Source organism: Entelurus aequoreus, linkage group LG23 (genome assembly GCF_033978785.1).
Source record: "Entelurus aequoreus isolate RoL-2023_Sb linkage group LG23, RoL_Eaeq_v1.1, whole genome shotgun sequence".
Taxonomy (NCBI): Eukaryota; Metazoa; Chordata; class Actinopteri; order Syngnathiformes; family Syngnathidae; genus Entelurus; species Entelurus aequoreus.
In genome coordinates, this window is record NC_084753.1 from 35,384,733 (window position 1) to 35,397,332 (window position 12,600).

At 39.7% G+C, this 12,600-nt stretch overlaps 1 protein-coding gene across 1 annotated transcript in view; it reads right to left on the reverse strand.

The window, feature by feature from the left end:
* Window positions 1–12,600, reverse strand: part of LOC133640784 (uncharacterized) — a 76,446-nt gene that overhangs the window by 57,759 nt on the left and 6,087 nt on the right. The window contains exons 3-14 of the mRNA XM_062034429.1: window positions 11,873–12,063; window positions 11,673–11,748; window positions 11,474–11,574; window positions 11,276–11,396; window positions 10,914–11,204; window positions 10,236–10,831; window positions 10,009–10,164; window positions 9,793–9,943; window positions 9,515–9,673; window positions 3,332–3,499; window positions 3,155–3,256; window positions 1,681–1,881 (exon numbers count right to left, since the gene is read on the reverse strand). Of these exons, the coding sequence (XP_061890413.1) occupies window positions 1,681–1,881; window positions 3,155–3,256; window positions 3,332–3,499; window positions 9,515–9,673; window positions 9,793–9,943; window positions 10,009–10,164; window positions 10,236–10,831; window positions 10,914–11,204; window positions 11,276–11,396; window positions 11,474–11,574; window positions 11,673–11,748; window positions 11,873–12,063 (2,313 nt within the window). The remainder of the gene's footprint in view (window positions 1–1,680; window positions 1,882–3,154; window positions 3,257–3,331; window positions 3,500–9,514; window positions 9,674–9,792; window positions 9,944–10,008; window positions 10,165–10,235; window positions 10,832–10,913; window positions 11,205–11,275; window positions 11,397–11,473; window positions 11,575–11,672; window positions 11,749–11,872; window positions 12,064–12,600) is intronic.

The window sequence follows — 12,600 nt, forward strand, 5'->3', positions numbered from 1 at the left end:
ACCGACCACGCAGTCTGATAGTTTATATATCAATGATGAAATCTTAACATTGCAACACATGCCAATACGGCCGGGTTAACTTATAAAGTGCAATTTTAAATTTCCCGCTAAACTTCCGGTTGACAACGTCTATGTATGATGACGTATGCGCGTGACGTCAATCGTTAAAACGGAAGTATTCGGACACCATTGTATCCAATACAAAAAGCTCGGTTTTCATTTCATAATTCCACAGTATTCTGGACATCTGTGTTGGTGAATCTTTTGCAATTTGTTTAATGAACAATGGAGACTGCAAAGAAGAAAGCTGTAGGTGGGATCGGTGTATTAGCGGCTGGCTGCAGCAACACAACCAGGAGGACTTTGACTTGGATAGCAGACGCGCTATCCGACGCTAGCCGCCGACCGCATCGATGATCGGGTGAAGTCCTTCGTCGCTCCGTCGATCGCTGGAACGCAGGTGAGCACGGGTGTTGATGAGCAGATGAGGGCTGGCTGGCGTAGGTGGATAGCTAATGTTTTTAGCATAGCTCTGTGAGGTCCCGTTGCTAAGTTAGCTTCAATGGCGTCGTTAGCAACAGCATTGTTAAGCTTCGCCAGGTTGGAAAGCATTAACCGTGTAGTTACATGTCCATGGTTTAATAGTATTGTTGATTTTCTGTCTATCCTTCCAGTCAGGGGTTTATTTCTTTTGTTTCTATATGCAGTTAAGCCCGATGCTATCACGTTAGCTCCATAGCTAAAGTGCTTCGCCGATGTATTGTCGTGGAGATAAAAGTCACTGTGAATGTCCATTTCGCGTTCTCGACTCTCATTTTCAAGAGGATATAGTATCCCAGGTGGTTTAAAATACAAATACGTGATCCACAATAGAAAAAGGAGAGAGTGTGGAATCCAATGAGCCAGCTTGTACCTAAGTTACGGTCAAAGCAAAAAAAGATGCGTCCTGTACTGCACTCTAGTCCTTCACTCTCATGTTCCTCATCCACAAATTTTTCATCCTCGCTCAAATTAATGGGGTAATCGTCGCTTTTTTGGTCCGAATCGCTCTCGCTGGTGGTGTAAACAATGGGGAAATGTGAGGAGCTCTTCAACCTGGGACGTCGCGCTACTTCCGGTACAGGCAAGGCTTTTTTTATCAGCGACCAAAAGTTGCAACTTTATCGTCGATGTTCTCTACTAAATCCTTTCAGCAAAAATATGGCAATATCGCGAAATGATCAAGTATGACACATAGAATGGATCTGCTATCCCCGTTTAAATTTTAAAAAATCATTTCAGTAGGCCTTTAAGAAAAATAATGCACTTTGTGACTTTTTTCCATAACTGGAGTTGAAGTTGTTCTCTTATTTTGGAAAACCTTGTTTTTGATTGAGTGATTGAAACTTGTATTAGTAGATTGCACAGTACAGTACATATTCCGTACAATTGACCACTAAATGGTAACACCCGAATACGTTTTTCAACTTGTTTAAGTCGGGGTCCACGTTAATCAATCCATGGTAAAGTTACATTGTTTAATGCATCCAGCGGGGCATCACAACAACATTAGGCATAATAATGTGTTAATTCCACGACTGTATATATCGGAATCGGTAATTAAGAGTTGGACAATATCGGAATATCGGCAAAAAAGCCATTATCGGACATCTCTAATTACTATATATCTGAGCTGCGCACCTGCATCTGGGTCTCTGCTTTTGGTTCTGAGGCATGGAGCTCACTGATAGAACAGTGAATGTTCCCAAGGGCTGACAGGCACTCTGCAATTTTCTCCGCAAAATGTGTCTTCACCATCATCAGCTCCTCAAAGACGTCGGTGCAGTCTGCAAACAGCTCCTTCACCTGCTCCATCCTCTTCCTCAGCTGTGTTTCCATCACCTGCAGGCAATGCAAGAGATCTCATAGCATTGGGTAGAATATTACTCAGGGCTCATTGATCTAAAGCAGGGGTCACCAACCTTTTTGAAACCAAGAGCTACTTCTTGGGTACTGATTCATGCGAAGGGCTACCAGTTTGATACACACTTAAATAAATTGCCAGAAATAGCCAATTTGCTCAATTTACCTTTAACTCTATGTTATTATTAATAATTAATGATATTTACACTTAATTGAACGGTTTAAAGGAGGAGAAAACACAAGAAAAAATGACAATTAAATTTTGAAACATAGTTTATCTTCAATTTCGACCCTTTAAAATTCAAAATTCAACCGAAAAAAAGAATAGAAAAACTAGCTAATTCGAATCTTTTTGAAAAAAATAAAAATAAAAATGTATGCAACATCATTAGTAATTTTTCCTGATTAAGATTAATTTTAGAATTTTGATGACATGTTTTAAATAGGTTAAAATCCAATCTACACTTTGTTAGAATATATAACAAATTGGACCAAGCTATATTTCTAACAAAGACAAATCATTATTTCTTCTAGATTTTCCAGAACAAACATTTTAAAAGAAATTCAAAAGACTTTGAAATAAGATTTAAATTTGATTCTACAGATTTTCTAGATATGCCAGAATAATTTTTTTGAATTTTAATCATAATAACTTTGAAGAAATATTTCACAAATATTCTTCATCGAAAAAACAGAAGCTAAAATGAAGAATTAAATTAAAATGTATTTATTATTCGTTACAATAAAAACAATACATTTACTTGAACATTGATTTAAATTGTCAGGAAAGAAGAGGAGGGAATTTAAAAGGTAAAAAGGTATATGTGTTTAAAAATCCTAAAATCATTTTTAAGGTTGTATTTTTTCTCTAAAATTGTCTTTCTGAAAGTTATAAGAAGCAAAGTAAAACAAATTAATGAATTTATTTAAACAAGTGAAGACCAAGTCTTTAAAATATTTTCTTGGATTTTCAAATTCTATTTGAGTTTTGTCTCTCTTAGAATTAAAAATGTCGGGCAAAGCGAGACAAGCTTGCTAGTAAATAAATACAATTGAAAAAATAGAGGCAGCTCACTGGTAAGTGCTGCTATTTGAGCTATTTTTAGAACAGGCCAGCGGGCTACTCATCTGGTCCTTACGGGCTACCTGGTGCCCGCGGGCACCGCGTTGGTGACCCATGATCTAAAGCCCTGCCCTTTGAAAAAACACATTTAGTTGCACAGTATTTGTGTTTGAAGGTTTTTCTACTCACTTGCAGTTCAAGTGGTGCATCCTGACTCTGAAGCATTTCCTGGATCTCCTCAGACTTCTTGTGGAAATTATCAATGTTTTCCTCATGGGCCTGCACCTCTTCCTGCATTGTAACATCATTTACATCGTTGATTTCCTTTACAAAGACTTGCTAGGGTCTGCAGCGGTTGACGCTCACCTTCATTGCCACAACTTGCTCCTGTTTGTGGAAGGGGTGGCTTTCCGCAAAGAGTGCCAGTTTGGTGGCCACCCAGCCATCAATCTCTCCCCCCAACATCAATTGCTTTTCCCACAGTTCCAGGCCCACCTTAAGGTTGTCCATGTATGAGTCTGTTTTCTCGGTCATCTGCATGGGAAACATGACACATCACCATGTAACATGTTCAGTCACACATTGTATTTCTCTGTCGAATCAGATCCGGTTGTAATCTGTTTCAATCACAGTGTTCCCTTATCATGATTCAGTTACTGTTGTTCACTTCTTACGGCATCACAGATTTTAAAATTGTAAATGAGCACTTTTAGAAACATGTATTTTAACTAGGGATGATGTTTGATAAGAAATTATCGAGTTCGAGCCTATTATCGAATCCTCTTATCGAACCGATTCCTTATCGATTCTCTTATCGAGTCCAGATAGGTTGTTGTATATGGAAAAAAACACACAATATTTGGTTTAACAAAAGCTCACTTTTATTATATAAGAAAAAAATAAAATCTAATAAATAAATAAATATTGACTGTTACCCCCCTAAAAAAATACAATAAAATTAATAAATATTGACTGTTGTTACCCAAAGTATATTAAGTGGGATTTTTCAGAAAAACAAATATATACAGTAACACAAAAACAACCTGTCTCTGTGATCACTATAGGTGTATAAATAATAATATAGTGTTAAATAAAATCAGTCCCTTGGGCACAAAACTGAAAATAATACAGCTCTCCAAAAAGTGCACTTCTGCTGCTATTTGACATAACTGTTTGTTATGATGCTTTGACATTTTTGCACTTTATTTCTTTATTGAAAGAAAATTCTATGAAGAGAAAAGTTGTTTGCAAATGTGGTTACAATGCTAAAAAATGAAAAGTTAAAGCTAAAAAAAGAAATACACTTTATTGAGTTAAAATCTTTCTTTATAGGGGGAAAGATGTGATGTTATGAGCTAGGGAAAATAACAACTACACTACCCAGCATGCAATGGGAGTGACGAGCATGCGCGGTAGCCCCGAAAAGTGTTGTTGCATGTCACCACCCGGCAGCTAAGAATGAGGTTATGAGCACGCTGTGAAAGTAAACGTCAAGAACTCAGCCAACATTATTTATAAATAGACAGACAACACATATACAGTGTGATTTTGTTTTGTTTACAAGGAAAGAAAAACAAAAGTTAAAAAAGGGAGATGTGTTGTATATATATATATATGTATGTGCTGCGGTTGCTTTAAGAACGTTGCGACAGCTGCCGTAAAGGAGGTGCGTTGCTAGCCTGGTTGCTATGTTTTCGGTTGGTCGTAAAAGTGTTGGTCATGTGTTTTACCCTGCTGAAATCTCTCAGTAAAGTTATTCATTGAATTATACCTTTTGTTTTGAACTTTATTACACCTTGGAGCGCTTTTTCCGGTCCATTGTTTTCCTGCTTTCGCTATCTGCGCCTAATGACTAGGGATGATGTTTGATAAGAAATTATCGAGTTCGAGCCTATTATCGAATCCTCTTATCGAACCGATTCCTTATCGATTCTCTTATCGAGTCCAGATAGGTTGTTGTATATGGAAAAAAACACACAATATTTGGTTTAACAAAAGCTCACTTTTATTATATAAGAAAAAAAATGTAATCTAATAAATAAATAAATATTGACTGTTACCCCCCTAAAAAAAAAAAAAAAATTAATAAATATTGACTGTTGTTACTCAAAGTATATTAAGTGGGATTTTTCAGAGAAAAAAATATATACAGTAACACAAAAACAACCTGTCTCTGTGATCACTATAGGTGTATAAATAATAATATAGTGTTAAATAAAATCAGTCCCTTGGGCACAAAACTGGAAATAATACAGCTCTCCAAAAAGTTCACTTCTGCAGCTATTTGACATAACTGCTTGTTATGATGCTTTGACATTTTTGCACTTTATTTCTTTATTGAAAGAAAATTCTATGAAGAGAAAAGTTGTTTGCAAATGTGGTTACAATGCTAAAAAATGAAAAGTTAAAGCTAAAAAAAGAAATACACCACCTTTGTGGACATTATAAAAAACGTCCATGCACCATAAAAGATTCAAAATTACACCATTTATCCATGTTTGGCACATTTTAGCTGCTTGATATTTCTGATTGATTATAAAACTTTAAGGAGGTTGTCAGAGAAGTAAACATGGTACAAGTCGAACTTTCAAATACAAACCCCGTTTCCATATGAGTTGGGATATTGCAGGTGGTGTTATGTGTGACCATGTCTGTTAACATTTTGTGTTGGTTGGAATTATTTTTTGCCCTATGACTCGGGAAGGTTTTTTGGATTTCCTATTGAAGGTCCAGGGTGTACCCCGCCTTCCGCCCGTGTGCAGCTGAGATAGGCTCCAGCACCCCCCGCGACCCCGAAAAGGACAAGCGATAGAAAATGGATGGATGGATGGGTCTTTGACCTGAATTACTCACGTTGTCCACCAGATGACGATTTAATAGCAGCATCAACATTGTCAGACAGTTAGAATGAATTTTTTTATTTTATTTTTTTGTCCTGTCCAGCTTCTTAGGCAAATCATATAGTTGATGTAGATGCCCATATCGGCTGTTCAGGTTTATTTTACAAAAGAGAAATGTAGGATGCTTCTCTTGTTGCCTTATTTGTATTTGACTTTATTAAATGTATTTATATTATCATTTGGTGCATCCGGGCCGGAATAGGAGTTAGAATGAATTTCAATCTCCCTGTGGGTAAGATTTCTTACTGAACTCATAACATCTCGGCATACTTGCCAACCTTGAGACCTCCAAAAATGGGGGGTGGGGGGTAGGGGGTGGGGGGCTTGGTCGGGGGTGGGGGGCGTGGTTATTTACAGCTAGAATTCACCAACTCGAGTATTTCCTATATATTTCCTATATATATATATTTATATATATATGAAATACTTGACTTTCAGTGAATTTTAGCTATATATATATATATATATATATATATATATATATATATATATATATATATATATATATATATATATATATTTATTTTATTATACATAATAAATAAAATAAATACTTGAATTTCAGTGTTTTGGTGGCTACCCACTAGATGGCAGCATTGTCCCTGTTTAACTTCTCCGTTCATGATGAGTATATCATTTCGGCCACCGTGTTCAATGGAGAAGTCTGTTTTACAAAATGTACAGGCAACATACACCTTCCCCTTCGATCTGTCCTGGATGAACTGAAATTCTTGTTTCCATTCGTTTTGGAACTTGCAAGCGTATTTCTTCATCTTGCTCGTCGACGGCGTCGCCATGTCCGCCAAGGTCCGCATTGAGCTGGAGGGGGCGTGGCCTCCAGCTCTGGCTGAATACCGGGAGTTTGTCGGGAGAAAATCTCTGCCGGGAGGTTGTCGGGAGAGGCGCTGAATACCGGGATTCTCCCGCTAAAAACGGGAGGGTTGGCAAGTATGCATCTCGGGTCCAGATTAAAGATGTCGGCGGGACACACTAGGCCCGCGGGCCGTAGTTTGGATACCCCTGCGCTTCATAATGGATTACATTTATATAGTGATTTTCTAGAGACAAATTGCTTTACAGTGAAAACTAAGAACCCATCATTCATTCAATCCACATTAACACGTTAATGGTGGTAAACTATATTTGCAGCCACAGCAGTAGACTGACAGAAATTGCTAATTTGTTCCTACGGCCGCTCCGACCACCAATAAACAGTCATTCACATTCAAACACCAGTGTGAGCGGCACTGGGAGAAAGGTGAGTGTGTTTGAAGTGTCTGGCCCAGGCCCTAGACCTCAACGGCAATGACTAGGATGGCGGAAGCTAGATTCGAACCAGAAACTCTCAAGTTGCTGGACGGCCGCCCTACCATCTGAGCCACGCCGCCCCATAAAGGAGGAAAAGAAAATAAGAATGTTGTCATCAGTGGGTACCAAAATGCCTGTGACAACAACGCACCATAACGTTGTTCCTCACGCTGAAGCGAGGGATGTGATGGTCAACTGTATAATGATAAATAAATTCCAGGCGGTTAGAAATACCGTCTTATTATTTAATTACCGAAACCCCGTCATTTATTAATGCATTTTAGGCAACACGAAGTCAGGCGCATGCGCACTAGCGTAGTTTGGCTTGATAATCACGGCGGACGAACTACACGGACTTTGCTGCGGAGATTTCCTCTCGGAGTTAAAAAGAGCCAAGCGCTTGGTTTAACGTCATTTTCCCTCGCTTCCCGGCGTGCGTTTAAGAGCACACTGCTCTTAGATGGAGACAGGTGTGAACAATATTGGAGACAGACGCACTTGTCCCCCACACTAAAAGTATACAGCGAAGGAGAAAAACTATTTGATGTTGCTTTAATTTTCTCAATACAGCGTCCATCAGCTGCTGTGCCTGAGAGTTAATGAGGTGAGGTAACATGCAGCAGGCGATGTGTCGTAAACGTTGTCACAACTTGTTTATAAAGTCTTTAGTTTGTTTACTGGGATGTTCACTCCTTTATTTAACTGCAAATTGTATCAGTGTTCCAATAACATCAATACTAGCTCAAATGCTTTGTCATCTCATTGAATTGAACGAAGGCTGTGAAGATTGTGTTTTCGATGTGAGAGGTGTCACTCCTCTATTTGTTGTTGGCCAAACTGTTGTACTGAACCACAAGGGGGCGTTGGAGAAGAACAAAGCTTTATTAGACTTCATCTTCATTAGCCAAACTGCTTTGTGTTTTATTTTGATATCATAAAGTGAACGCCATGTTTTTTTTTACATTACTTGTGTTTTTTTCATATCACAAAGGTGTTACTTCAAAAACCATTCATGTGACACATCATTTTGTTAATGTTTTGTTGTGTATAGTTAATTCCTATATGACATATTTCTGCTCAAACTCTTAATGGATTTGTCCCGATACAGCATCTACATGTACATATGAATGTACATAACTTAAAAAATAAAAAAATAATTAAAAAAATACCTCTCTCTATCAAAATGTAAAAATAGAGATAAAGGCATCATGAAATGACAAACGGCTGACAAGTTTATATTAATTTTTTTTTTTTTTAAGTTTATATATACATTATATATGTATGCATGCATACATGCTTTGGAGCCCCTGCCTCAAAAGAAAATAATGTTTGCCTCTGTGCCTTTCTAACTTGTCTTGGTGCCCTAAAATATGAGCCCACTTTTAAGGCAACATTTGCCTTGACCTTAAAAAGTTAAAATTCGAGGCCTGTATAGTGATGACACAACCATGCAGCTGATTATTCAGTCATCATTCGTGAGTACTTGTGTCAAATGTTATATTTTACAATTACCGCATTTTTCGGACCATAAATCGCAGTTTTTTTCATAGTTTGGCCGGGGGGTGCGACTTATACTCAGGAGCGACTTATGTGTGAAATTATTAACACATTACCGTAAAATATCAAATAATATTATTTAGCTCATTCACGTAAGAGACTAGACGTATAAGATTTCATGGGATTTAGCGATTAGGAGTGACAGATTGTTTGGTAAACGTATAGCATGTTCTATATGTTATAGTTATTTGAATGACTCTTACCATAATATGTTACGTTAACATTCTCAGTTGGTTATTTATGCCTCATATAACGTACACTTATTCAGCTTGTTGTTCACTATTCTTTATTTATTTGAAATTGCCTTTCAAATGTCTATTCTTGGTGTTGGGTTTTATCAAATACATTTCCCCAAAAAATGCGACTTATACTCCAGTGCGACTTATATATGTTTTTTTCCTTCTTTATTATGCATTATCGGCAGGTGCGACTTATACTCCAGTGCGACTTATATATGTTTTTTTTCTTCTTTATTATGCATTTTCAGCAGGTGCGACTTATACTCTGGTGCGACTTATACTCCGAAAAATACGGTACACAGCAGTGTAGAAAGTGTATTAGAGCGTAGTAAGTGCTTATGAATGTGTGTTGAAGGTTAATAAGGGCATGTGTAGAGTTTAAAGAGACCTAAAATGCATACAATATTCATACAATTAAAAGCTTCCCTAGTGTAGGAATACCATCTAACATGGTTTGGACCATAACTGCCACGAAAATCGAGGTCACACTTTACATACAAAATCGTATTCTATTTTGTTCCGGATCCAAAACAAATTGCACTCACATCCAGCCAGTTGTCCATCAGTATGTCAGCCTCAGTCTCAAATGGAGCCTCTCTGCAGTCCGGAAACTTCTTCAGTGTAGACTGCAGCTGCTTAGAAACTCCCCTGAACTCATCCATCGGCTCACCGAGGCCACTTAGCTCCTTCTTAATGTCCTGGACCTGGACAAGTGCATTCATGAGTACCTAAGGCCCACTCTGACTAATTTAAGTGAACTAAAGTGCAGGACACATGCACGTGTTTATTCATCACCAACAGAGAAAAAGTGAAGTGAGCTCACCTTGGTTATGATCCTCTGAAGGTTGTCTTTGCCCAGGTAGGAGGCTTGCTCACTGATGGTCTGCTCCGCTCTCTGCATGGTGTTACTTAGCCCGCTGCGACAGCTTTGGAACTTCTTCAGCAGCTCCATCAGGATGCTGCACTGCTGCTTCCTGATGGTCACGTACATATTTGTCACAGCATCAGACCAAGTTCAACTTGCATGAATAGAACATACCTGTCAGTCAAAGATGTTTCAGTCTGCTTGTATAGAGTGTCTAGCTCCTCAAGGGGATTTTGACCTTCTCCTTGACACTCAGGAAGGTCCCTGAGAATTTGGAGCTCTGAGTTCAGAGTCTGCCGCTGGTCATCCAAATCAGACAGAGCCCGAAGTCTGAGAAGAAACAGAATATTTGAAAGGACAAAAAGAAAAACAATGCAGTACAGCAAAAACACAACACACACCTCTGTTGCACGGCTGGCATGGACGCCTCAGTTAGGCCTCGTGTTTCGATGGTGTCCTGGAGCTTTCTCACTTCTCCCAACAGGGTCCTCTTCCTCAATCCCAAAGATTTGCTCTGGTTTCCCTTCTTGTGGCTCTGCTGCTGACCTACAAGTCCGCTATCAGCTTCTCCCAGCTTCTTCAACAAGACATTTACCATGTCTAGACAGGAGGCAGGAGAACCATCCTTTGTGACCGTCAGCCGAGCCCCCTGCAACAGCAGATCTAGCTGCGGCGCCTTGTCTTTCAGACTGCCCACACTCTGTTTAATAACAGCGAGCTTGGCTCGACAGTCTTGCAGAGCCACAGTGTCACTGCAGGGGGCTCCCTGGACTCCGGCGATGTCCTCCTCTAAGGTGCGAAGTGACACGAGGAAGCGGTCAAGAGCGCGAGCAGCCGCCTCACTCTTGCGAACTTGTTGCCGAAGCTGATCCAGGCTGTTTCTGTGGGCTTCTACCTCACGGGAGAGAGGTAGGCAGTCTCTGGGATCAAGGTTACTGGATTCAGGCTCCAGACGTGAAAGCTGATCCAGTTCACTCTGGATATTTTCATCCAGTTCCTAATGTAGTAGAAGTAGATAGATTACAATCTGCTACAGAGGTTTTAAAGAATTCAACATATCATCAGAGTGGACAGAGGACCTTGATGTCTTTCAGGATGTTAGTGTTGGCCAGTGTGAAGGCAGTGATGTCTTTGGGTTGTCTAAGGTAACGGTCCAAGCGGTCGCTGAAATCCACCATGTGGTTCTCTGTTGAGTCAATTTGTCGAAGAGCAGCACCCAGTGAGCTGCCTCTCCTCTGAAGGTTGGACTGTTGAGCCCGCCACTGATCCTCAAGCTCTGATATCTCCTGCTCCAGACCAGCATCTTCACTCAAGTGGGAGCACTGGTTTGCAAACTCAGACCACAGAGATGTCGTCTCCTGCCTCAAGAACTAAAGAAGAAACCGCTCCTGGTCACTGGCCGATATAAACTTGTCCAAAGTAAATGTTAAATGCTGAATACCTGAATTTCCTGAAGGCGAGTGTGAAGACCTTTTAGAGTCCCAGAGTCTGAGGGAACATCGCTGATGCTCTGTTCATTTTTAGACAGCTGGACTTGCAGAGACTTCTTGCAATTATCATATCTGGAAATTGTTCAAACAAAGACTAAATGAATGAACCCAAACACAAGTTCAACCAGGAAACTTTCCATTCAGTCTACCTCTCTAAAGCTTCCTTTTTGATGACTTCTTCCACAACTGGGGGCTGCTTTTTAACCGGTTTTTGCTCTACACTTGCTGTCATGATTTTCATCTGCGACGCCTACAAACAAAACACATGGAGGGTTTTGTGGTAGAGAAATTCACACAAAAAACAATAGTTATCTAGAACATGCTTCAGTGGACGTAATGGATTGATACCTCAGTTGAAATTGATGGATTAACACTTTCAGTTTCTTTTTGTGGGGTCTGATCATCATTGAATACAACAGGAATCCTGAGAAACATAAAATGACTTCTGTGAAACTGAAGCAAATGCCCAGTGAGAAATACACTCGGTGCATTTTTTAAACTCCCTCTTTATCAGGACTGAGCAACTCTGGTCTTCTGTCACGTCTCACCTTGAATCAGGCAGTAGGGCTTCTTGGTCTCCACTGAATTGGCGCTGGATGGCAGCCAAGCTACTCTCACACTCCCTCAACTGAGTGTGGGCTAGACGATGAGCGTCCTCTGGACTGAGCATGTCACACAACTCTTTTAAGGTCTCCAAATGGTTGCCTGCCTGGAGTCTGCACTCAGCTGAGAAGCAAGACTAGAGGATGTGGAAAGAAAAATGAACATAAACAAACGGTTCTCAATTGTTTTCTGAGCGTTGTGAAAGATACACAGATACATGTAGGGATGGGTACCCAATTCAGTACTTTTATAGATCTCGACCCAGTTCCGTCGGTACTCCCGGGTACAATTCTCGTAAAATCCAACATTACCGTATTTTGAAGCCTTTGTGGCACGGGACGTTCCTTTCGGTTGCAGATACGGCACCGGCACTCGGAAGGCAAACAGGTGTATTCATAGGTGACTCACCCTGACTGCCTCTAGGTCAGGGGTGTCCAAACTTTTTCCACTTAGGGCCACACACTAAAAAATCAAAGGATGCGGGGGCCATTTTGATATTTTTTCATTTTCAAAACCAATACAATATACACTTTTTTTTTTTTTTACCTTAGGGGCTCCCGCAAGTTAGGTCCTAGGGACGCAGAAGGGTTTCAGTCTTAAAACGGGTTTAAAACAAGTTATATATAATTTTTTTTATTAAACGCTTGAATCTCTAATTCAACTTCAGGTGAAA